This window comes from Centrocercus urophasianus, unplaced genomic scaffold (assembly GCF_019232065.1).
Source record: "Centrocercus urophasianus isolate 14NV4802_14NV808 unplaced genomic scaffold, USGS_Curo_1.0 seq_12, whole genome shotgun sequence".
In the NCBI taxonomy this organism is placed as follows: domain Eukaryota; kingdom Metazoa; phylum Chordata; class Aves; order Galliformes; family Phasianidae; genus Centrocercus; species Centrocercus urophasianus.
Genome location: NW_024884364.1, coordinates 11,508,826 through 11,532,616, shown reverse-complemented (window position 1 = coordinate 11,532,616; position 23,791 = coordinate 11,508,826). Strand labels below are relative to the sequence as shown.

Here is a 23,791-nt window from a genome sequence, read left to right as displayed (position 1 = left end):
CTTACTTACCAGACAGAGCCAATCCACCATAAGATGCAAGAGTTAGGTTTGCTTTTTTGGAGACCAGAAATAAGTTCATAGTAAAGGCAGAAGCAAAAGCTCCCAGGGGAGAAAAGTGAGAGTGTGTTCGGCAACTGTTATTGTCCCCACTTTGATAGTACTCTTTACTAGAAATAGTCCAAAGGCACTCTAAGTGACAGTAACCAACAAAGCATACCACTAGCACAGGCGAAAAGGAAGCCATCCTTTGACACACTAATGGGGTAAACTGCAGTACAGCAGCAAAGGTATAACAGATCAAAGAATAGATAGATCATCTCTACACACTGCAAAGCTGTTTTTATGGAGTTCTCAGAAACAAACTACACATATTGCCAAAGGTAAGCAAGTCTTCAGGCTAGTTCAAACAGAGCTGTCTAAACGGAAAGGAGACGAGCTGCAGATGAAAAGACAGCTGATATCCTACCAAGAGGGCATCCAACTGTTGTGTGGCAGGATCTGTATTGTCACAAACACTGACCTCCCACTTCTTCTCCTTACAAGAAACCAGACATGCATTGCCTACTGATACAAAACTGCAACTACGTCATGATGTGCAAGCAAGATAAATACATGTTATGCATCTGAGTTTTTGATCACTACCTATCTCTGTACATCACGAATGAAGAAGGAAAATGTGTAGCACTCGCAAGAAGGATCAAGATTTAGGAGAACAACATTCACAGAAATCAGGTTCCATTTCAAAAATGCTGAAAAAATAGAAAGGTAAATTCCAGACAGAAACAGGTATAGAAATACTAGGATTTTTTATACTTTGGCTTTGTGGATAACAACAGCCTCTAAAAACAAAACAAAACCAAAAAACGTAATCAAAAAAAATAAAGCTACTACAGAAATCAAAATCTGGGAAAAGATAAATAATATCATGAAATACCCAGACATCAAAGAACAAACCAAAGCAAAAAGTATTCCAGGCACCATCTTAGACAGCATTGGCTTGAATTTTAATAGCTCTATTAGAAGACATAGAGAGATGCTAGAGGGCTTGGTAGAATAGGCTGTATTCACTCAAACTTATTTGACTGTTTCTGTGAATTCTGTAATAGGTTCCTGAGTATCACAGAGTTGAATGAGCAATATACTGCCAGAGCAGCAAAAATGCAAAATAAGGCACATAAAAAATCTCAGCGAGGTTAAGGTAAAGTGTAAGTGAAAAAAATGGTCTTTTCTGAAGGCTGACATCTAACACTTCATTCAAACAGAGACAAATCCTTCTGACAGTTCGTTCCACCAGATATGCAAGAGAGGACTCTCAGGACATTTCTGTTACTACAGTTGTGTTTCTTTGGTTTGTTTTTTATTTCTGCAGGTGTTTGGTACTGGCAACACTTTACACAGTAGCACATTAGTCTCCACTTCTATAGCTCAGCCTGCACTCTCACAAACTGTTTAAATCAATCCCATAGATTGTCAGCAACTGAGGAGCACAAATGAGATTAAAAACTCTCCAGAAAACAACAGCCATTTCATGAAGAAGGAAAACTGTCTTTAATTTCTCCTGTGCTATCCAAGAAACATTTCTGATAAGCTTACACCTGCAACATGAAGGGCATTTTGCAATACATGACACTTGCACATGGAATTCTGTTCCCACATAGAAAACTCAAAACATTGATCTCATTGGGATGAAAAGAGAAGACATCTTCTTTTAAAGAAATTTCCAATATCCTACCCTTTTTGCCTTTTTCTTGTGAAATAATGTCTACAGTTACTTCCACATTTACATGTACAAATTGTCTAGCAATTGCTTAACAGACTGTTCAGTTCTTTGAAAACTGCCACATCCAATCCTTTCCTTAGATTAAGGAACGAATCAATGAACTGCCAAATACAGACCTCAGCTGGAGAGACAAAGAGACCCTCCTGCTGAGGTCCTTGCCTCACCCTATGAGACCACTGGGTTGGTGCAACTCCCACATTCTCCACAGCTCCTAGAAGAACTGAGCTCACCAAATATTAACCTCTGCATTTTGAAATCTCTCAGGACAACAACGTTGTATTTTTGTTACCTTTGAAATTTTACAGCATGACATCTCCAGACATCCTAATGCTCAAAACTGAGTCTCCAAAATCCCAAGCTAAGTTTGAAAGGAATGCCACAGAGAAGTTATTTTAAGTTGATGCTTTATTTCTAGTCCTAGAGTCCATAAAAAAAAAAGCAGAAAATTCCTTTCATAAATAACAGTATAATATGCTTTCCTCTACTTGCCTTCCCGAAACAAGAGCTTTAGTGACGTGCTTAGTGTGTAAGTGAGCATTTATTCACAGAGCACGACAGAAATAATGACTATGCCTGCTGCTCATTTTTGCAAATAACTGTATTAGTGACTCACTGTAGACGGATGGCTTCTGTGCAGTGGGACGTTTTGGCACATATGCCATTGGAAAGGAGAAAAATAAAATCAGTCACAGATCCAGTGAATGTTGGAGCAGACCATCTGTACAAATTCAGCATGGCTGTATTTTTCAGCCATTTTGTTACATTACTATAGTAGGTGCACAACCCTGGTACCAAACAATCGGAGTGGGATTTGCAGAAAGGTCGTGGCTTATTCAGTTCTACTCCCACTGAAGATTCCTGCTAAGATGATGGGAGCAGAATTTGGACAAATTAGAAACTTCTGGGGAAAAGAAAAACCTCTTTCATTTAAGAAAATTCAGCAGTCACTTTATACACGGAATTAAAACAGTTACGTCACAGGGTTCTGTAAGTGTTTTTATATTGAAAGAACTACCTGAAGTGAGGACTGGGCACGACAAGACAGTGGAAGAGTTCAGTGGACAATGCTCTACTGATTTTCTGCTTTAGAATAAAAAAAAGTCCCGACAATCCTGTCTGTTTGGGTCAGGCAAGAAACCAGGCTTATCTCCTTATTTAGCTTCCTGTAACTATAGTTTAATCACATTTGACAGAAAATCAAATGTGGCACCCTTGTCAGGCAGGGTAGAATATGTTTTTTTGTTTTGCTTTAAGGCATAGAAACCTAGTTATGAAACAAACATCCCACCTCCAAACCAAAAAAAAATCCTCTATTTTTTATTTTCCATACATACTGTGGAAGTTTCAGCATGCATCACTCTGATCTACTTTCTATATTTAGTAAGCACTAATCCAAAGTCTGCAGAAAATACACTTATCTGAAGACTGAAAACGCATGGGAAGTTTATCATTCTGCCAATGTGCATTCAGGAAAAGCTGGGCTCAATTTTAAAGAGCACTTGCTAAACCTACCCCTAATGATCATTATGTGTTGTTGGAAAAGTACATACATAGGAGGCCTCACTCATATATGTTTACTGCATTTGTAATGGATGCCTCTTTTAAAGCCTTACACCAAAAACAACTCCAAGAAAGCATAAGCAGCAGAGACAACTCCACACAAGAGGACAAGACAGAGAACAGCAAAGTTAAGGTCTCCTGTGTCCCTATACAGAGTTACACCCATAGAGTTGTATGCCTCCTAACAGTTCATGCTCACCACACTGAAAAAAAAAAAAAAAAAAAAAAAAAAAAGCCACTTCTGCTTTTGCTGAATTCTAATGGTATAAACATGGTAATTCCAAAAAACTCAGAACCATTCCAAAGCAGTCTCCATCATTTTGCACAACACGTTTGCTTCCCATGCTTCCCTTTAGCAGAAGCCTAGTATGTAGACCTGTATGCATAACACCATTGGAGGCCAGAATTCTCTAGGTGTCTTTGGACTCAGAGTTTGTAAGCAAGCCAACAGCGTGTCTAGGCTGAACAGTCTGTCAGAAGAAACAAATTAATTTGGGAATTCAGCTTAATGGGTTTTCGGCACAGCTGGAACCATTTCCCTATAGATCTAGTAAGCTTGGTTCAATGCAGTTTTGTTCAGGTTGCTTCAAATACACAGCTTGCATGCTAATTTTAAGAATTCTAAAAAATCTGGAAGAAAACAAATTAAAAATCAAACCATTACCATGGAATGCCTATAATTTTAGCAATTTTTATTTTTCTTTTCCAAAAGAGAAAAAAAAAAGGATATGTTGAGAAGTTTTTCAATTAGCTTTTGGGAGCTGAGCCTCACTCTCCAGGGAGCTGGAATGACTGATGCCAGCTGCCAGCTCTCTCAGCTAGCTGTTGTGAATTCAGCATTCACTGAAATTGGGTACAGATAGTGATATCTCAGTCTGGATTTATTTCAGGGCTGTGGTTATACGTTCACTGCATAAGCACTGGTGTCACCATCAGATATTCCTGCCCCTGGCGCTGCTTGTTGCAACCCCACAGCTCTGTTGGTGGAAAGGTTCACATGACTGCTGGCCATCTGCTTCAGCACAGAGTCAGCTGGTTTAGCTTTATGAACCCTTACTGCCAGCTACAGGCAAATGCTCCACAGCCTCTTCCTTAGGGCTGTGCCAAAACTACTTGTATCAGGATTGTGACCTGCTTGCAGTTATGCTTCTGACCTTCCTTTGAGACATGGCTAAAATCTTCCTAAGCCTTGTAATAGCGATGCAAACAAGGATAAAAACCAGCTTGCTCTTAGGAACCTAGCAAAAAAGCAAAATTCCAGTTCTAGGTTACCTGACTGGAATGACACTGTATCATGCAATTTAAAAAAAACAAAAACAAAAACAACTCTTGACCTGTTTTGTTTGTTTGTTTGTTTTTTTAAGGACATACAGACACCTGAAGAGGTAAATACTATAGCAAGAAATACAAGCAGCTTCTATTACAGCTTCAATTTACAGATCCTCTTGTTTTCAAAAGATGTTGCTTAACAGACCATTGTATTAAAAAAATAATAATAAATCATTCGTGCATATTAAAGAAGTTCTGTCAAATATATCCCATAAAAAAAAAAAAGAGCCAGAACTCAGTTGGTACTAGCACAAGTCTAAATCTGCAAAAGTCTGACTGTTCATATCTAATTATATATATACGAAAGTCAATACAAAAACTGACATGTGCTAGAAAAGAACAGCTGCTCAATCTTGCATATTCTAATGCAATTATTTTTGAAGCATCCAAAAAGCAAAGACCTAATCCAAGGTTGCCTGGCTAAAATACACATACTGGATTTGAAAATCAGCCAGTTTATGATACTATCATAGTAGCAGAGCATGATTTTGTGATGCCAGAGTCAAAAAAGCATCTTCTGTAACATATATTCACTTCTCTACTACCTCTGTTACAGGTTGTCTTTAAATAAAACAGCCAGATGTGTCGTGAGTTTTTCTTCCTTTATAACCCCAAGCAATGGAACTGAGCAAAAGCTCATTTTTATCATTTTTAACATTTTTATCAGAACAAACTGACAATGGAGAGTTAAGATCCTGAGGGGAAAAAAAAAAAAAAAATCACATTTTATTCAGACACTTCTGGTATCCTACGTTTTAATTTATAGAGCCTAAAAACACTCTTAAATGCAAAACTGCTTAGAATTATTCTCTGAAAAACTTCAAAATAACTTTTTGATATTCTGCCATTTTCTCCCTATTTTCCCCCGAGAACATCTGACAAATCCACTTTTCTAACAAATATTCCCATTTTTGTTAAATTTGTTTGCTATGAGGAAATTATTTTGTGTACAAGCTCCAATAAGCTCTACTCAGCATGGAAATCAGAAGTTCAGACTACAGCTTAGCATTTACTCCAGGTGAGAACCTAGTAGCTTCATTGCTAGAAAAATGTTTTGACTACACACTTTCCACATGTATAACAGTAAGGTAAGAAGACATACATTTCTGAGCTTGTCAAAGCGTTGTTATTAAGAACGTAGTGCACACTAATTTACCTTTGTTGGATTTTGGTTGTTCAGATGAGCCGCTTCCAACTTTTCTCTTTTTCCTTGGAACAGATGAATTTTTCCTGTCAAAGGTAATAGGACTGTATTGAGGGAGGCTGTTGAATTTCTTTTCAAATTCTTCTTCCAACTTTGCTAAGCTAAAGGGGAAACAAAACCAATCAAATTAAATGTAACCGCATTTCTAGAGAAAAGATATATTATGAATACGAGTGCATACACACATATACATGTACACATATTGAGAAGGAAAAGATGCAGACATACTGTAAACAAACTATATTAATCCAACTTTGGGATATGTACACACAATCCAGCTTCTGCATTTGTAATTAAGTACAAAGTAAGTTTTAATAGATGCAAATAATGTAAAAATAAAAATCAGTGTCATGCTGGTGACATTTAGCTGCCCAGATTTGTAAATTAGATTTGTCTGTTCTATGAGGGGAAGGAAAAAAGGCAAAACCAATAGATGAACAATCTGGACAATTTCACATAAAGAAGTCACATCACGCTGGAATGGAAATAACAATTCAAACTAGAGCAAAAATGTCACACTATTTAAAAAAAAAAAAAAGGCAAGTGATCCAATCTTTTGGGGAAATAAAAAATAATTATAGAATGTTGTACTTCAGGATTACAATTAGCCTTGTATTCCTTCTGGGGGATTATATTTCCTCTCTTCTTATTTTATTTGTTGGGAGATGAGAAATACAATTAGCTCATAGCTTCAGGAACCCTACATAGCTATTTGCTATGGAAAACTAAAACTCAGTAGATGTTGGCATGACTGCGAGTCTGTGATTCTGTGACTGTTGGAAGAGATGGCCATCAGACTCCATACACTTGGAAGTGCCATAATAAACATTAATTCTTTCTGTCTTTCTTGAAACATGATCCAGTTGCATTCTGAAACCTTTGGTACACAAAATGATTCTTTGTTTGACCTCTCCTCAGCTGTACACAGACGAAGCACACCTGGCATGCATCGCCAGGGCAAACGTAGGCAGCTACCAATGGAGAAGAAGCTAAGAGGACACAGAAAAGTAAGGGGAGAAAGGAGCAATTCCAATGGCAGCAAGAAAACCCAACAGACAGATGCCCTAATGCTGAAAGGTGATGAAGGGAGCAAAAAGGTTTAAGAAGGGTGAGTAAAAGTAAAAACAGCTCTTTGAGTAGACAGAAGATCAGGCAGAGTCAGGAACAAGGACAACCAATACCTTCTTCAGCACTTTGACTCCACAAATTCTGCCTTTACAGAGCTCATATTCATTAATGGCATGGCTAAATCAGGAACCAACATCTGTAAATATGTATTTTTCCCACCCAGCCAGATAACTATGGTAGAACAGTATCTGTCAAATGAATTGGTACACAGTTTTCATAACAACCTTGAATAAGTTATTTGAAACTACTTTTTTTTTTTTTTTTTTTTTTTTTTTTTTGGCTAGGAAATCCACTTGGTTTTCATGCCATAACATGACTTAAAAGTTTCCCAATTTTTTATTTAAAATCTGGACAATTACAAAGTTTATATGCACTGCACTAGAAATACAAGGTGTATCCACTAGTTTTGCTCCAAACAAGAGAAGGCTTGGAGACTTTCACCAATATCTTTGCTGCACAGTGAGCTGCATATGTGAGCTATATTTCCTATAGAACAGGTTATAAAAAGGGCATAAAAAAGGCTGGCACAAAAGAAACACATTATAGTTTTAAGCATGAAGCATGGAAAATCTACTCCTTTTTAAATTCATTTTCACCCTTTGAATTCAGACAATTGGAAGTCTTCAAGAATATGCAAGTTAGTATGAATGGCCAAACAGATTTTACAGCTATGCCTGCAGTTAAATAAGTCTGTTAGTACTCTTACAAAAATTATTATTCAAATAGTAGAAGATTAATTCTATGCAGCTGTACTAAATTTCAATGCATTTGAAATCATTAATTATTCTTCTGGTATACTTAATTCCTTTACTGTATATACATCTTGCCTCTATGGAGGCAAAATGGTGTATCTATCATAATTATTTACAAATATTAGAATGGTACTTAGTTTTCTTCCATCAGCAATTTCAAGTGGGCAAAGAAATCTCTTTTTTTCTAGTCTAATTCTGTTTTCGCTGCTTGAACACCTACTCAAATCTTCAAATATTGTTTATAAAGTGCTTTGAAAATATCATGAACCCTCTTCATCTCCTGAGCAGGTAAATATTGTACTTTGTTGTTTTTTTTCTTAAGCAAGTGAGCAAATAATGTCATTCAAATTTGTTTACATTTGTGCAAACCAGGAAAGATCTCAGATAAATTACTTTGGGATATATATAACCAGCAGGAATCTAGAGTATAACTCAACCAAAGAGGTTGGCAATTTTCAAGAATTCTATCTCATCCTGATTATGTAGTTTAAAATGTTTGTGTTAGATATTCACTAACTGCTATGGGGAAGACTCACTCTTAAGGCATCAGGCTGATCTTGTTAAAACTTTGAACAGTGTAAAACTGCAACTTACCCAAAAACAAATTCTTCCTTTGGCTTAGGCCTTTTCAGTTTTTTGTTCCCGCTTGTCCCACTTTGGGAAAAAGCCCAGTTTTCTTCATTCCAGCATCCTTCATGATCTGAGGAGTTGCCTTTTCCTGAGCTTCTTTTTCCTGGGATGAAGGCAGAAAATTGTTTCTCATCTTAGAAAAATGTGCTAAGGTGAGCTCAGAAGAAACTTGCATATCCATTCATCAATGCAATTTATGATGTCCGACCTTTCTCAAGGAGTTGCAAAACAATCCTTCTTCCCCTGCCCGAACAAGATAATCAACTTGTTGGCAACTTTTTTTTTTCCCCTCCTTTACATATACACTACCTTCAAAATCAGGATCCTCTGAGGTATGAAGGAAGACAAAGAAATGAATAGATTTACAGTAACACACTTACCTAAATTACAAGCACCTTTTTTCATTTCCACTTTGAATAATTACCCACTTAAATCTACTATTTCGACAAATATATTTCAGTATATCTCATGAAAATTTCTGGAAGCTTTCAGTCTCAAATGTATCCTTCTCAAGGCAAAGTTTTCTTGTTCACCACCTACAGCAAAACTAACAACCAAAGGGAAAGCACAACATTTCTGCCTTTTGTAGGATGGGTAACTGTGCTCAGAGCCACAGCTTCAAGAGACATTTACACGGAAAGCACTGGACAGGGTTGTATGTAACACAGATCCTACAGACTACTATCAGCAGGCTGATGAATCAAGCAGGCTGGACAAGCCTTCAGTCAGAAAGCTAAATCTCAGATCACAAAAGACAAAACCAAAGAAGCACAGATAAATAGGAATGCAGACTGCAGGACTCAAGATGATCTGCCATGGACCATGAAGCCCCCAAGCCCCAATATTTCAGGCAATCAGACACAGAAACCCCATCACACACTTCTTAAACACCAGTTTAACATAAACTGTTGTTCTTCCTCCCATACCACAGCAGACTTGCGTGGTTCATGCTGTAAATGAAGCAGTTAAAACCACCCACCTCTGTCCACGTTAGCACGCAGAGACGTAAGCATGCCCTCTGACACCAGAGTTTTATAAAGAGCACCTTTGCAAGATCTCTCTGATTTCCTGGAGCCACAGGTTTCTATTTTTTTAACACAGTCACTGTCCTCTGTTTTGACCTGTTCTGGTAAGCTCTGGGGCACCACCTCCTCTGTTGGGGTCAGTGGTTCCACTTTAATGCTATCAGAAGCCTCACAGGGTACTTCCTTGTTGGCTGTAATACTAAGGAAATCAGGAGGCTTCGATTCTTTGGTGGTCTCCATGGGTTTCTCCTTTGATGTCTTCTTCTCTTTAGATTTCACTTTTTTCTTTGGTGATTTTGTATCCAACATGCTTCCCTTCACATTTGAGGATGGGCGGGCTTTTTTGCGTGGAGTTTCTTCAAGTCTCTCAGCACCCCAATCTCCTTTTGCAACAGCTTCAATTGTATACATTACACTCTCAATGTCCGACTCGGAGGACTGCCTCTTTTTACAAGGCTTTTTAGGGGTGGATTTTTCATTCGTGTGCCGGTCCAACTTATTTTTCTTCTTCTTCTTCTTTAACTTTTCTGGCTTGCCTAGCCCAAGGATACTCATTTCAGCTAATGAAAGCTCTGGAGAACGGCACACGTAATCCTTTGTGTTATCATTTCTCTCAAAAGGATTGCTATCCTTTAGAAGACCAGTAAAATCACTGCATTTTACAGTTTCTAATTCCTCAGCTTTTGTCTCATCCCAGTTTTTCAATGTCTCTGATTGTTCCATTTTTCTTGTACAGGAGTCTTTTATTGTTGTCTTCTCCAGTTCTTCCACTTCCATTTCTGGAACTTCCCTTGTCACATCTTCTGATACTTCCACTTTTATTTTCCCAGGTTCTTTCACTTTTACCCCTTCTGAAGCAAGGCACATCTAAAGCAAGTTAAAAATAGTTACTATGAAATAAACATCAACTGTTAACATTACTTACCTGTATTATCGGGAGTGCTACACAGGAAATCTCTCTAGGATCCTAATTTATGAAAGCAAACTATGCTGAAGAACAATACTGAAAAAATGCCAAAGTTCTAATGAAGCAGATGAAATAAGACTAGTGGATTCTATTGCTGTAAAAGACAATAACAACAACAACAAAAAACCCTACAAAAACATAATATTCTAAGTTGTGTTTCCATCCTTCAAGTGCCTTTTACATATCCTGGAAAGACACTGCTAGACTGATTTTTCAGAACATCTCAAGTGCAATGGAACAATACAGTATCTCACTGTCACCACAGTCAAGCTGTATGGAATCTCAAATCCATACCCCTCGCAGTTTCCAAATATCTCCACAAACAATTCTCTCCTCCACTTTCCAAATGGCCTCCAAAAGTGAATAAAAAAATTGACCAAATGTCAGCAATCATTTTCCTTTATTTCAAAGAGGAAAATGATTTGGAAGATACTATAAAAGCCTTCCAAATTTTTATTCTAATGCCACAGCCCTATCCTGCAAAGAACTGCAAAGCAGTAGTAGTTGCTATGGTTATCTCCTCCTGGAGATAATGTTAATGGAAACCAAAACAGCTCATTCTGTCTGAAGAATAGTGATATTCAAAATAAGAGCTATAACAAGGTCTCTCAAACTGCCATGTTCCTTCAGCAATTACTTGGAAGATGCATTCAGTTTCGGATCATTTGTAAGTCATGCTGACACTGCTACAGAGGCTAGCACATCACAGCGTAAAGCAGTTGTCCATGGGAAGGCAGGCTTTCTTCTTACAGTCTCTCTTACAGCTTCCTAACCTGAATTTCAAGTTCTATTTTGTTTCTAAAGCAACTGTCAATTGACTGGGTTTTCCTTGGATCGATTTTGAATTTCTCAAATTTTTTGCAAAGTAAAAAGATCACTAACAGAAACATACATCAGCAATGATACGACTCTGAAATAAGTTTCCAAAATTCCTTCTGTACCATATTGGGTAGAAATCCTTGATGTGGCACAAGTCAAACTAGGCTGACCATTAGAAACACTGAAGAATTGGCAGCTCACTGTCTGTTCATAAGCAGGTTGGATTACACCAGTGAGAATCCCATAACTTTGCTGAGCTGGGCTCTGGCACCAGTGTACTTCTGTGGCTTCACTGCACTATGATGTAAACCAGTCTGTGATTTCCAGAAGCCAAAGATCAATCTTACAAATGCAACTCACTGAACATTAATGATAATTTGTCAATTAAACACACTCTCTCACCAATGGATTTTTTTTTTCTTTTCTACCTTTGCTTCTCCTGCAGCAACCAATAGTACAGAAGGCTACATATGTAGCTACAAAAAAGTGTTTTTTGTTTTGTAAGATCTAAATAAACTCACAATTCAGTCTTTAAGATTAGGAACATACATTAAAAAAAAAAACAAAAAAAAACTTAGAAACAAAAGACATACAACATTCCTGTTCCTGTAAGAAGGCATTGGTTTTAACTGGTCTTAGATGGAGAAGTTGCTAAGAGAATTATAACAGAGCTTTGAGAAAAGTTATTGGCCGGCTCATTCTTACAGCAGTATGTATGAAAGGCAAAAATAACAAAAGTGACTAATGCCTTTTAAAATGTATTTGTAATGACAATGCAGTTTGAACAACAGACCAACCCAGCCCTTCCTTTGAACTCCATTCTGATCCCCCACCAACCAAACCTATCTAGTCAAAACCCTAATCCCTAAAAGGAGGGATTGAAGTGTTTCAAATAGAGATTGGATAACCCCTTTACTATCAGGGATTGGTACTTCTCATCAACTGCAACATGGACACTTAGAAGTCTCCAAACTGATTGCTAATCTGGAGTAATCTTAGCATTTTACACCCAAGCTGTAAAAACTTCCATAAACTACAGTGTAATTGTAACTGTGGCAACTGTGGCCTTCCAGACTAGGGCTATCGACACCATTAACTTCTCTGTCCCACTGCACCTGTAGTAATTAGTCATCAGTACTTTAATATTACCTCTGCCAGTTGAAATAATGCTGATGTTCCACACTGCTTTGTTAAATCAGGACCTGAATGGGATGTACTTGAAGAAATCTAAAACAAACAAACAAACAAACAAAGGAGAAGAATAAAGAAAAACATTATTTCTCCAGAATAATTCTCCTATGTTTATCACCTCATTTGAAAGGATTATTTCCTTCCTCTTGACAAAATGCATTCATAAGATTACATAAGCATATCAAAAAGAAGCATAGACGTGTGTGTGCTGTTACAAATAAAACCTCACTACTACACTGCACCAGTAGAAAACACCATGGACATTAAAAGCTATTTCCAGATTTGGGGATCTTCTTGACAGGATTCTCTCTGGAGGATGAAGTGAAGTACATACTTTCTCAGGTATAAATAGACTCCAGAGGCTCTGTTAGGGCACTGCATCAACCTATACAAGCACACAATCCAGTTGATGCTTCTGAAAGCTTCGTTAGAAATTGGTTTGCAAATTTCTTTCACTGTCGCAGTTTAAGAAGCGTAGTTCTATCAGGACATGGCACTGCCTGGAAGTGTCCTTCAGGATTCATATAACAGATCTGCTACGAAACCAAAGTCATGTAGGAGCTCTCAAGGTTTTGATAACCTTTCACGATTACTCTTCAGCATATGGAAAACTGTTTGGCAAGCAGATATCCAGTTATTCTCAAAGAAACTTTCTACTTCTATTAGACTGTATTCTACTTCAGCATTTTAGTGTTTTGCAACAATTTTCAGCTAGAAGTAAAGAAATAATTTTCTGAATTTATCAAAGCATCAGTCTCAGAACATCAGTATGAAGAAGAAAATGTTTACTGTTAAGGATATGTTCTAAAATCTTTGATCAACCTTGCAGGTTTCTTACAATTGCTCCCTTGGAAAGAACTTGAATTCTAGGAACTGAGGAACTAAAGCATTTGCTTTCATTTCATTACCTCTATCAGCTCAGCTTTTACTGTTTCCAACCAACATGCGCCCAAAAACCTGCTTTGCAGAAATCACACTCATCACTGCCATACAGGAAAGAACAAAAAAAGTTAAGAATGCTATCTCTATGCCTCCCAAATTCTGATGATTCCAGCACAAATCTCTGATTGCTGCTTACAGCCAGGCACTGTTAGTGCTGCAAACACGCTGCAGAACAGGAGAGATCTCCTTGCCTCCTGGAAGTGACATGCACTCAGCCACTGCCTTCCCCCTGCACTGAAGGCTGAAGACAAAGTGTCTGTGCATTCAGACACTGCACAAGGCCTAGCAGAGCTGATTAGTAGATTAGTAGCAGCCTGTCAGGCTTCAGGCTGTAGCATGGCTGCTCCAACTGTTTTTAGAGCTTTGAAATTCTTAGAAATCTTTAGGAAAGTATTACATCTGCTTTTACATTTTATCACCATCTGTGAAATAAAGAAAATGAAGGCACAGAGTGGGGAATAAATAAGATAAAATTGGCGAATCCACATAAGAGAGATGTAGGAGAAGCAGAGCAGTGTGGCATGCCAAAGCTGACAGGCTCCCACGCTCAGGATCTCTGCCATGCAAGCAGCATGCAGACAGCAGTCCAGCCCCCTCCAGTGCACAGCATCTGTGGTTTGGAGTTACAGTGGCACAGCACAAATGTCTTCCAAATGAACCTGTAAACTTAAGATGCCCTGGAAATGATGTGAGCTTAGTTTCTGTGGGATACTCCAAACCAGGTCCTAAATTGCTATCTGAAAAGTTAAGCTGAATCTCACTTTATTTGTCCAATTACAATCCAGCATCATAGATATCTCCAAAAACCAACCAACAAACAAACAAAAAAAAGAATAAAATCAGCAGTTCTAATCTACTATAAGAACTAGAGATAAGGAAGATGTGCTAAGCATGTCTTTGTCATTTCAAATCAGAGCCTTTAACACTAATTCTGTATATTTACAGCCTTGTAGGAATCCATCTGCACAATAGTCAAGACAGAGACCGTGGAAACCTGTCCAACATGCTGAAGCCACACTGCCACACTCAAGCTTCACTTCTTCCATGAAATGCAGCACTAACCCTGCACTCCTGTGGACAGGCTTCTGCACTTCCCTGAACTTGGGTCTTTATAGTCACATGGCACCTCTGAATGGTGACTTCCAAAGTCAGGCTGAACTCAACAGCCGTACTACAGAACAGTACTTCTGTCTCATAACAAAGCACACCTCTGAAACTTCTAGCATCTCCAATTTGGTGTTACGAGCCTTTTTTTCTGTCCCAGGGCTGCAGCAGTCACTGATGGTAGCTAAGGGTAATGACCCTTGCATTGGCACTGCTGATAATGTTGCAGCACACATGAACAAACAGTATTCCTGCCAGAGATTGCCTCTAGGGTAAGGTAAATTTTCTTCTACTCGTGTAAGTCCTCAAAGTTAATCTTCCTAGTAGCATTACCATCCTTGCAAGGCATGAAATACTCATCTATGCAGGCTCAGAGCATGGCGTTTTCTTTCAGGGCTTCCAATCTTTTTTTCCTCCGAGAGGAATTAGCCTCAGCAGCAAGAACATATGCATGGACACTGCTAGAAAAGATCCAAAGAACCACTTTCCTCACTGAAGGAAATCATTTTGGAAACAACAAAAAGTAGATGAGTAAGGTGGTAGGAACCTCCCTTACTCACTTGGAAAGCAGCATATAATTTTCATTGGCAGCATATATTTATAGGCCAAGCCTCAAAAGTTTGATTTATCCATGTGAAAAAGGAGACCTCCACAAGGTTACACTGAAAACTCTTAGAAATTTTCTAGGATCCTGGGAGACCTTGCCTTGTATTCTTAATTTCTACTGACACTGTAAATTTCATAATTCAGCATACTACTTCAACGTCCAAGCCTTCATACAGATTCCTGGATGATCTCAAAGACTTTTTTTACTTTTCTTCTCTTACTATTGGGTCCCCAGTTCAGCAATACACCTTCCAGGCTCTAAAATAAAACTTCACATTTTGAATCCTGGTATTCACCTCTTCATTAAAAAATAATGTAATTGTCTTGTCATTGCTATTGTGCTGGGGTTAGTTTTTATTACAGTAATAAGGTTAATACTCCTGAAAGGAGATAGAACTTCTGTACGGTGTCCAATAAAAGATGCACATTTACAAATGCATAAAGAAGAACTAGGTTCCCCAGGCCCACTACAACTGCCTAACTCTCTTACTATTTGATTATTTACTGAGTTATGCCTCTGGAAATACTGAATGTAATGCTAGAGCAAGCCTTGTACAACTCATATTCTGAAGGGGGGAAAACCACACATCTTCTCATTGTGCTGTTAATGGGTATAAATTTTACCTCTGCCAACTGGAAGAGTGCCGACTTCCCACAGTGCTTTACTGGCTCAGGACTTGACAGCTGGGAAGTATTTGATGAAATCTAGGTTTTAAATGAACAGAGGAGAAAATATTTCAGTGTTAATCAGGAAAGAAAAGAAGGAAGCAAGAAAAATAGTGAAGAAAGAATTAGTTAAATCTGTCACTTTTAGATCGTTCTGGCAAATGGCTCTACTTCAAACTAGAAATCTCATTCAAAAAACACGTAACAGGCATTTAGAAGTTAGAAGAACACAAGCACCAATAATATTCTGATCACACTGTGTGTTTTATGCCTCTCCAATTGAACAAAACATACTTAAAAAACATGAACTGTGGTGCTCAGTGTTCAATAAAATTCTACTGTAAAGCCCAGGCATTATTTGGTCAGATATAGAGGAAGATTATTTGTTTTCACAGGCACTGTGTGCTCATTTCACCTCCTTTCTTTAGGAAAGAATGTCTTTACATTTGGAGATCAGCTTTCTATACAGATGTTGCTGTGCTAGAAGGAGTGCTTGCTAAATAATTCTCACCGCATTTCAGAATTGCTTTTGCTGCCAAACTGTTCTGACCTGCTTCCAAGCACAGTATTACGAGTTCACCAACACAACAATTATCCATTATTTCTTGTATTTTATTTTGTCTGGCATGGCATTACATAGTAGTACTTGGGGTGGAAGTCCTGGAAAACTTTTAGATAGGGGCAAGATCACGGGTGTTTCTTTGACATTTGCCTCATTATAAAAATATACATATATGATCATGACCTTTTGGATGGAAAAATTATCAAAGTAGCCTCTTGGCATTTGAGTTTGTTGTTGCTAATAACTGGATTATTTGAACAGCTTTCCCATGGTCAAGGAGATTAATTATATGAAAAAAATAATTCTGAAAAATCCTGAAGTTTGTTTTTTTTTTTTTTTTTTTTAACTGCCAGCTACTAAAGATATGTTGAGTAATGTCTGACCATGCATTATTATTTCAGTATTAAACTAAAATAATTCAAAATCCTATTTCTCCCTTGGTGCAGCTCAGTGAACACAACTTCCCAAGACTCCTTGTACCCTGTACCTCATGGGAAGAGAGCTTTACATTTTCCTCTTTCTACTGTAATACATTCTCAGTTCTTAATGGTTTCTTCAGCACAGTATGAATGGTAGAAAAGGAATGCTCACACACTGAAGTGCAACCTGAGAATATGCAGGCATATTTTGCCTTCTGATGCATAATGTGAGAAAAGAGGAAAAAAATTAGTTTTGACAATGGGTTGGGCACTCTTAACAAAATGTGAGAACCTTGTAGTACCAATTAGGAGAGAGATGCAAAATTCTTCTTAAGAAAAAAAAAAAAAAGCAACATACAAAAACCTTCATCAGCAAGACAACAAGCAGAAAGAAAAGAAAGAAAGAGACCTACTTAGAACCTGTTCTGCCAAAGTTCCTGGCAAAGTGACAGAAGAGTGCAGCTGATCAATCAGGTCTCCAAGGGATTACATAGCTCATTCTGGGCCTAAACACTATCTTCCTTTTTTAATCAGAGTAATCAGTACCTGCAGTACCACAATCACAAATAGCTCCTTCTTATGCTGAGGCGTAACTTAGGGACCATTATGATCCAGTTACTTACTATACCTCGAACCATGCAGGTGATATTTTAGCTCCTGTATTACATTGTAGTTTGCACAGGATGCATGTGTCAGTTTTTCACTCATCTCTCCACCTCCCAGCCATTTCATTTCAATAAAGATATTTAATGATTGCAGTTCATAGACAAACATCAAGTATATTTAATTTAAATAATGACTTTACCATGGAAGACTACAGCTTTACCTAAGAGAAGTTGGAAGAGAACAAACTGAACTAGATCTCACAGTCTCCGTTTCACAGCATTCTGATCAAAGTTTTGGTTCAAGACTTCTTCAAGGCTTTAACGGAAAGGGTTGCCATCAAGTCTACTAAAAGTGAGTATGTCAAAACGCAGCAAGGAAGGAAAAAACCATCCTCAAGCTTACGTTTGTTCTTTAACAATGATAAACTGTTGGACTAGCAAGGAGAATTCTACTCTACTGAATGCTGGATATGATTGTATGTATTTCAGTTAATCAACCTAGAGGAAAGCTTCTGAAGAGCAGATGTAAGTGAAGAGTTTGGGTTTTTCAGCTTCATTTTGCTTAAGATGGTTAAACCAGCAGTTTTACTGCTGTTACTCTCTGGAAGCTTTATCTATGTTTAGTAAATGATAAAACTTTATGTAAGTAAGCCCAAGAGGTACTAGTGTCTCTTTTCTGCAGAGCAGTCCTCACCATCTGTTTGCATTTGCCAAACACACATCCATGTAAGACCAAGAGAGCAAGGGACCCCATCTGCTCTGCTTCCCTCACACGGCAAGGAGAACAGCAGCAAGCAGCCCATGTGAGCAGGCAGCTTGCAAACGACTGTCATGCAAAGTAGCACAACCCACTACTGAGAAATAACTGGCCTACATACTGGCTTTCTACAAAGGTAGCAGTGAGAAGAAAAAAAAGAAGGACCAAGTATTTGCAAGATCAGAGGAGAGAGAAAAAGCCAAGAACGTAACTTGGCCACACACCAAAATTAAAAACAAACTAGCAAGTAACAACTTATGAGGACATTGTGTTATCTTGGAAGACCACTGCAATTGCTGCATGCACACTCAGAGGATCCAGCAAAGTATCACTGCCATGATTCTGATCAGCTGTTGCAGCAAGTCAACATAGGGCATGTCTCATTAATTGTATCCTTATCAGCTTTAATTGAAGACTACAGCACACGTGGGACAGAAAGCCAGGCTGATTGAGGTTCCAAAGAAAGAATTCTATACTACATCAGCATATAATGAGCCATTTCTGAGTGACAGCAGACTTGGACACCTCTACTCAGGGAGTACATTTAAGACAAATTAAGTAAGACAAATCTACTTAATGGGATCACCGTCTTCACAAAGAAACATTTTCACTCACCCTGCTGCAAAGCATTAAAGAGAAAGGAAACATATGAAGAACGCCCAGTCAGAACCAAAAATGAGTTGGGATGGCTGCCAGAAGTCTCCAGGCACCACAAGCACAATTCACATTTCTTCACAGGTCTGCTTGGCCACTGGCTATATAACTACTTTCTCTCCCTCTTTTTCTTTTGTAGCACCGTACACTGCTGACAGCAATCTATTGCAAATTGCTTACCATAATTTAGTTTACTAAATGCAGTAATGCATTCATATTGACAAGACCCAGTAAGAAGTGGCTCAAAAAGGAATGGGATTTTTGCCAGACTTGACAAAGACATTCTGTGCAAATGGGTGAGGTCTTTATAAGTCTTTATAACTTTAAAGTCTTTATAACTGAAAGAGCACAAGCAGCTTTAATAGCTAGAATAATTACAAAAAAAAAAAAAAAAAAAAAAAAACAAAAAAAAAAAGATTTTTTTTATGTATATATAGTATTTTCCCCTGGAACAAAGCAAATGAAAATCAAGTGGCAATCTTAAAATCATTTCTCTGTTACTTTAGATAAAACACAAAGTTAGTCACTGCCACTGAGGTTTTATAACGACAGTGAAACATATGAGGAATAACCTTGAAATAAAGTTTATTTTGGGATGATGGGTAGTTCTAGACACTGAAAAACAGCCAAGAAAATACAACTTCCCCCAGACTACAGTAACATTTCAGGATTTTTAACAGGAAAAAAGATAAGTCCTGACTTTAAACTTGTCCTCTCCAAAATCTAAGTAACTTTTAGGCACCTCTTTTTCCCCAGTATTTGATGATTCATACGCGTACTCCAGTGTGACAAGCGAGTTGCCTTAGCACAGTGGTATGAGATCCAATACACTTCCACATTCTTAAGACAGTTTTCAGGTTTGATGTTCTGTTGTTTCATCATTTAGGAGAGAACTGATTTTAGATTCTGTGAAGCTCTGAAGGTGCTGTGAGTCAGGTTTCATGAAATGTTTGAAAATGCTGCACTCGTGGGACATTGAGCAACCTGGTCTAGAGGGAGGCGACCCTGCCTATAGTAGAGGATTGGAACTAGATGATCTTAAAGGTCTCTATAGAGTCATTCTGTGATTCTATGCTGGAAGGATATCATATTCTGCTCAACTTCACATATAACTAAAATTGCTGTTTAACTGAAATGTATGATGGCCAAGATTTTTGAAACTAACTTAGCAAATTTACTTGCGCAAGTCTTGTCAAAAAAAATTCACAAGAATGTTCTGTAGTTTAGATCTTTTACTTTCTTGGCTTCACCTGCTAAATTCCACTAACTTTCCTTGGTAGAACTTTCCAGTTTAATCTGAAACTTAAAAAAAAAAAAAGTAGCACATACAGAAGCTTCTTTACAACTACAGACACTACTGTATATTTTATAGGATTGCTTCTATTCAGTTATTTCATGGCACCTGAATCACAGTTTTCTTTTTTTTTTTTTGTAATTACAATTTTTAAGGAATAAGTCAAGGCCTAATAAATCGTCCTAGCCAAGCTAAAAATACAATATATACAATTAGATTAATATCTAAGAGAAGGAAGTCTGTTGTTTGTAGTCAAGCCTCTGTAACCCCATGGAATAATCAACAGGGCATCTTTTCATCCCATAATGTTCCTCCAGAATAGTACTAGCTCCAATAGTAGTTCCTTTACACACACACGGAGTATGCCTTTAGTTTAAGAGATTCTGTGAGCAGTATCAGACTCCCCCAAATGGAGAAAAAGAGAATGTGTGAGAAATTAGTTTATAGAGGAACATTAAACACATCGGTGAAGAAACTTCTAAAAGCCACCTATAAGAACTCTAAATTTTCAACACACAAAGGAAGGAGGATAGCTTACATACTGAAGGGTAGTTTACAAACTTAGAGGTCACCACCTAACAACGCTGCTACATATCCTTGCAGCTGTTATGAGCAGACTTTGACCTGTAAGCCTATTTTTCAGAGGATTCCTGTGTTTAGGGCAGCTATCGTTTTCCACTACTGCAACTTCTTCCCTGAGCAGTGCATCGTGTCACTTCAGAAGGTCTTATTTTTTTCAATATCCCTAAGCTGCTTAACCTTCAGTGACAACTCTTATTGGCTCCATGCCTCCTCAGAGCCTGTCCTTCCATGTTTTAGCTATCATACCTCAGCAAACTGAAATAATGCAGACTCTTCCGTTTGTTTTACAGCTCCTGGAACTCCCGGCTGTGATGTGCTTGAAGAGATCTGTGAGGAAAATAATTTTTAAATTATTTAGCTCTTCAGTTTCATTACCAAACTTCAACATATAAACTTCAACAAGCAAACACTATCTGCTTTCCCAGCAGACATGCAAATGGTGATCCTGAATCGTTTTTAACAATGGAAATCTTTCCTAGGACCAACTAAACAGACTAGAACCTTTCTGAGGGGCTTGTTTTTGCCCACTGATATGTTAAAAGAGAGTTAATAACAGGAACTTGACACTGTACTATATTTCACTATTCAGTTAAAGACCCAGGCACAGAATGGTGGTGCTGATAGAGCACAAATTGCTACTTTGTGCAGAAGATAAGTGAGGGCAGAAGCACAACACATACACATACTTTTAGAAGAGATAACAGATCTATCCCAATAACTAAGGAAGCTGCATTTAAAAAAAATACATTTATTTTTACCTTTTCTAGCTTGTGTCACTTCTTTTTGTTGCAAACAGCACTTCAAATTAATCGTACATCTAAAATGTTTATTTTGCTGCTAATACACATACTTGCTGCATACCAAATGTGTGCAGCCTCACTTCAAACAGTTTAACATCCACGAAAAATAAACTCGCTAATATGCATTTCTAGTTACTGAATATCAGTGAACTACTTCTGAACTGCAAGCTTCAGCAGTGCAGGTGAGCTTATTTCCTTGCATTCACTGAAATTCTTTGATGGGTTAAGCAAAGTCAGAGTTCACAAGCCCTTAGCAAGAGCGTATCTTGCAACACAGCACAGTTCCTCTGTACAGTCATGATTCTGGCACTTTTTTTGTTTAAGCACTGTAAAATGAACTCAGTATTTGGACTTGCATTTGTCTTATTGGTTGCAAGACTTTACAGCAACACTGAAGAAACAGACCGTTATCAAAACGAACCCTACAAAATACCATGTTGTTCAACTGACAGGGTAAGTAATCAGAAGTATCTCACTGGATTTTTTTTTATTTTCATAATTAACACTGGAATTTATCAACTTTAAGGAGCTTCTAAAAATTGTTTTTAATTGATGGCGAATCAGGCATTCCCCTTTTGCTAACAAGAAAAGCCACTAAGTTCTTTAGGAGCCTAATGGCAGATTTTATATTTTACACTAACCTTTAATCAGAAATAAAGGTTCAGTGCATTAATCTACCTCTACTACATTTTAAAAGTCTCAGCTTTTAAGTTAGAGCTCAAGGTCTTGTGAGCTAATGTTAAAACTAAAATCAGTTTATGTATGCAAGGATTGGCATCTACCTGCTCTGTAAGTGATGACATCTAGAGAGAAATATGAAAGTATAAGAAGAGATGAATAATATAGACAAGGCAGTGAGATTTGTGGCTGGTGTGAAACCAAATAACAAAATGAAGCCCCTCCTGTGACAATTTTCTTTTTCCCCACAGACACTCAAATACTGTCTAGCATCCTGTCTAATCAATAGTGTTTTAGCTAAATATTTATGTCACTGGATTAAGATCATTTCAGAAGTTGAAAAGATGTAAGCAAGCAAGTGATGCTTACAAAGGGCCTGGATTCTTTGCAACCCTGTGATACTTATGCCAATTAAATCCGCTAAAGTTTGAATGAAGTAGGGTATATTTAAAAGCAAAAAACTCATCTCAGTGGCACTGTATAGCAATTCCTAGAAATACGTTAATAGCAATGTTGTAGAAGCACACAGAGCTGTTTTGTGGTTATAGAAGAAAATTTTGGAAATTCCAAACCTACAATTATTTTTGATAGAGCTGGTGAATAAGGCAGTCACAAAGAATCATAGAATGGTTTCTATGGGACCTCAAGGAACCTCAAAGATCATCAGGTTCCAACCTCCCTGCCACAGGCAAGATTGCTAATCGCTGGATCAAGTACCAGATCAGGCTGCCCAAGGTCCCATCTGACCTGGCTAGATGACATAATATAACATCCAAATGTAGGTATCAACTGGAGTCTGTCGACACAAGTGCAGGAATGAGATCTCCACATCACTGCTTAAACCACAGCTCCATTATTACACTAGGGTTTCAGCTGTGTTCCTGAACACATCTGCACTTCAAATCAGATGCATCTACCTGACACGCGATCCAATAACTGTAACCCCCAAAAGAAGGAAGAAATGCTACCATGAAATTCAGTCAGTTTTTTTGATTTCTCTTTCAGCTGAACACCAGATACCTCTTGAAAGAAAACACTGGGAAAAAAAACAATCCCTTTTTTAAAGAAACTCACCTCTGCAAACTGAAACAACGACGACTTCTGACACACTTCCGTAGAATCAGTCGCATCAGATTGGCAAGTATTTGAGGAAACCTGAAACAAGGAGTGTGGAGATTAAGACCTCATTGGTGTTTCTCTCAAGCTAAGAACAACTGGAGGCAAAATGAAATGGCAGGCAGTAGTAACACGAAGAGCTGTTTAAGAAAAGATGGACAATGTCATGTTTCACACTCCTGGACCAGCTAAATCAAATTAAAAGGTGAAAACAGCTCAGTACCTATACTAAAGTGTTTGACAATCACATAAGAAATAGCACAAAAATACCAGGGACTGGGTTTTTGGTTTTGTTCTTTTACTTCCTGTTACTCCAAATTCTGCAAGTTATATGCAACAAAACACTGATTGTTTTGGGCTGCATACACAGCTATCTTGTATTCAAGATGCAATCCATGCCACTATCTCTTCAATTTACACTTCCACTAATTACTTAGAAGCTAAAAAAAGTTTTTCAAATGGCTGAGTGTTGCTAAGTGACAGAAATAATTGCTAATCACTTCACAGCATGAAATAGGTAATTAAGGGCACCACAAGCCTAGAACTGCTTAAATAACTTACATAAATGGATATCTGTTTAGAGGTGCTTTTGAGGAGTATTGCAAGAAAGCATTGTACTTT

At 37.8% G+C, this 23,791-nt stretch overlaps 1 protein-coding gene across 9 annotated transcripts in view; it reads right to left on the bottom strand.

Annotated features, from left to right (window-relative positions):
* The window catches only part of BBX (BBX high mobility group box domain containing), a 127,783-nt gene that overhangs the window by 17,014 nt on the left and 86,978 nt on the right, over positions 1-23,791 (bottom strand). For 7 of the 9 annotated variants that reach the window (XM_042809682.1, XM_042809689.1, XM_042809681.1 and 4 more), the window contains 7 exons: positions 23,129-23,209; positions 20,823-20,903; positions 15,662-15,742; positions 12,344-12,421; positions 9,363-10,275; positions 8,348-8,486; positions 5,826-5,974 (listed from right to left, as the gene is read on the bottom strand). In XM_042809682.1, coding sequence (XP_042665616.1) covers positions 5,826-5,974; positions 8,348-8,486; positions 9,363-10,275; positions 12,344-12,421; positions 15,662-15,742; positions 20,823-20,903; positions 23,129-23,209 — 1,522 coding nt within the window. The remainder of the gene's footprint in view (positions 1-5,825; positions 5,975-8,347; positions 8,487-9,362; positions 10,276-12,343; positions 12,422-15,661; positions 15,743-20,822; positions 20,904-23,128; positions 23,210-23,791) is intronic. The other 2 variants (XM_042809686.1, XM_042809687.1) reach the window with 2 other exon arrangements.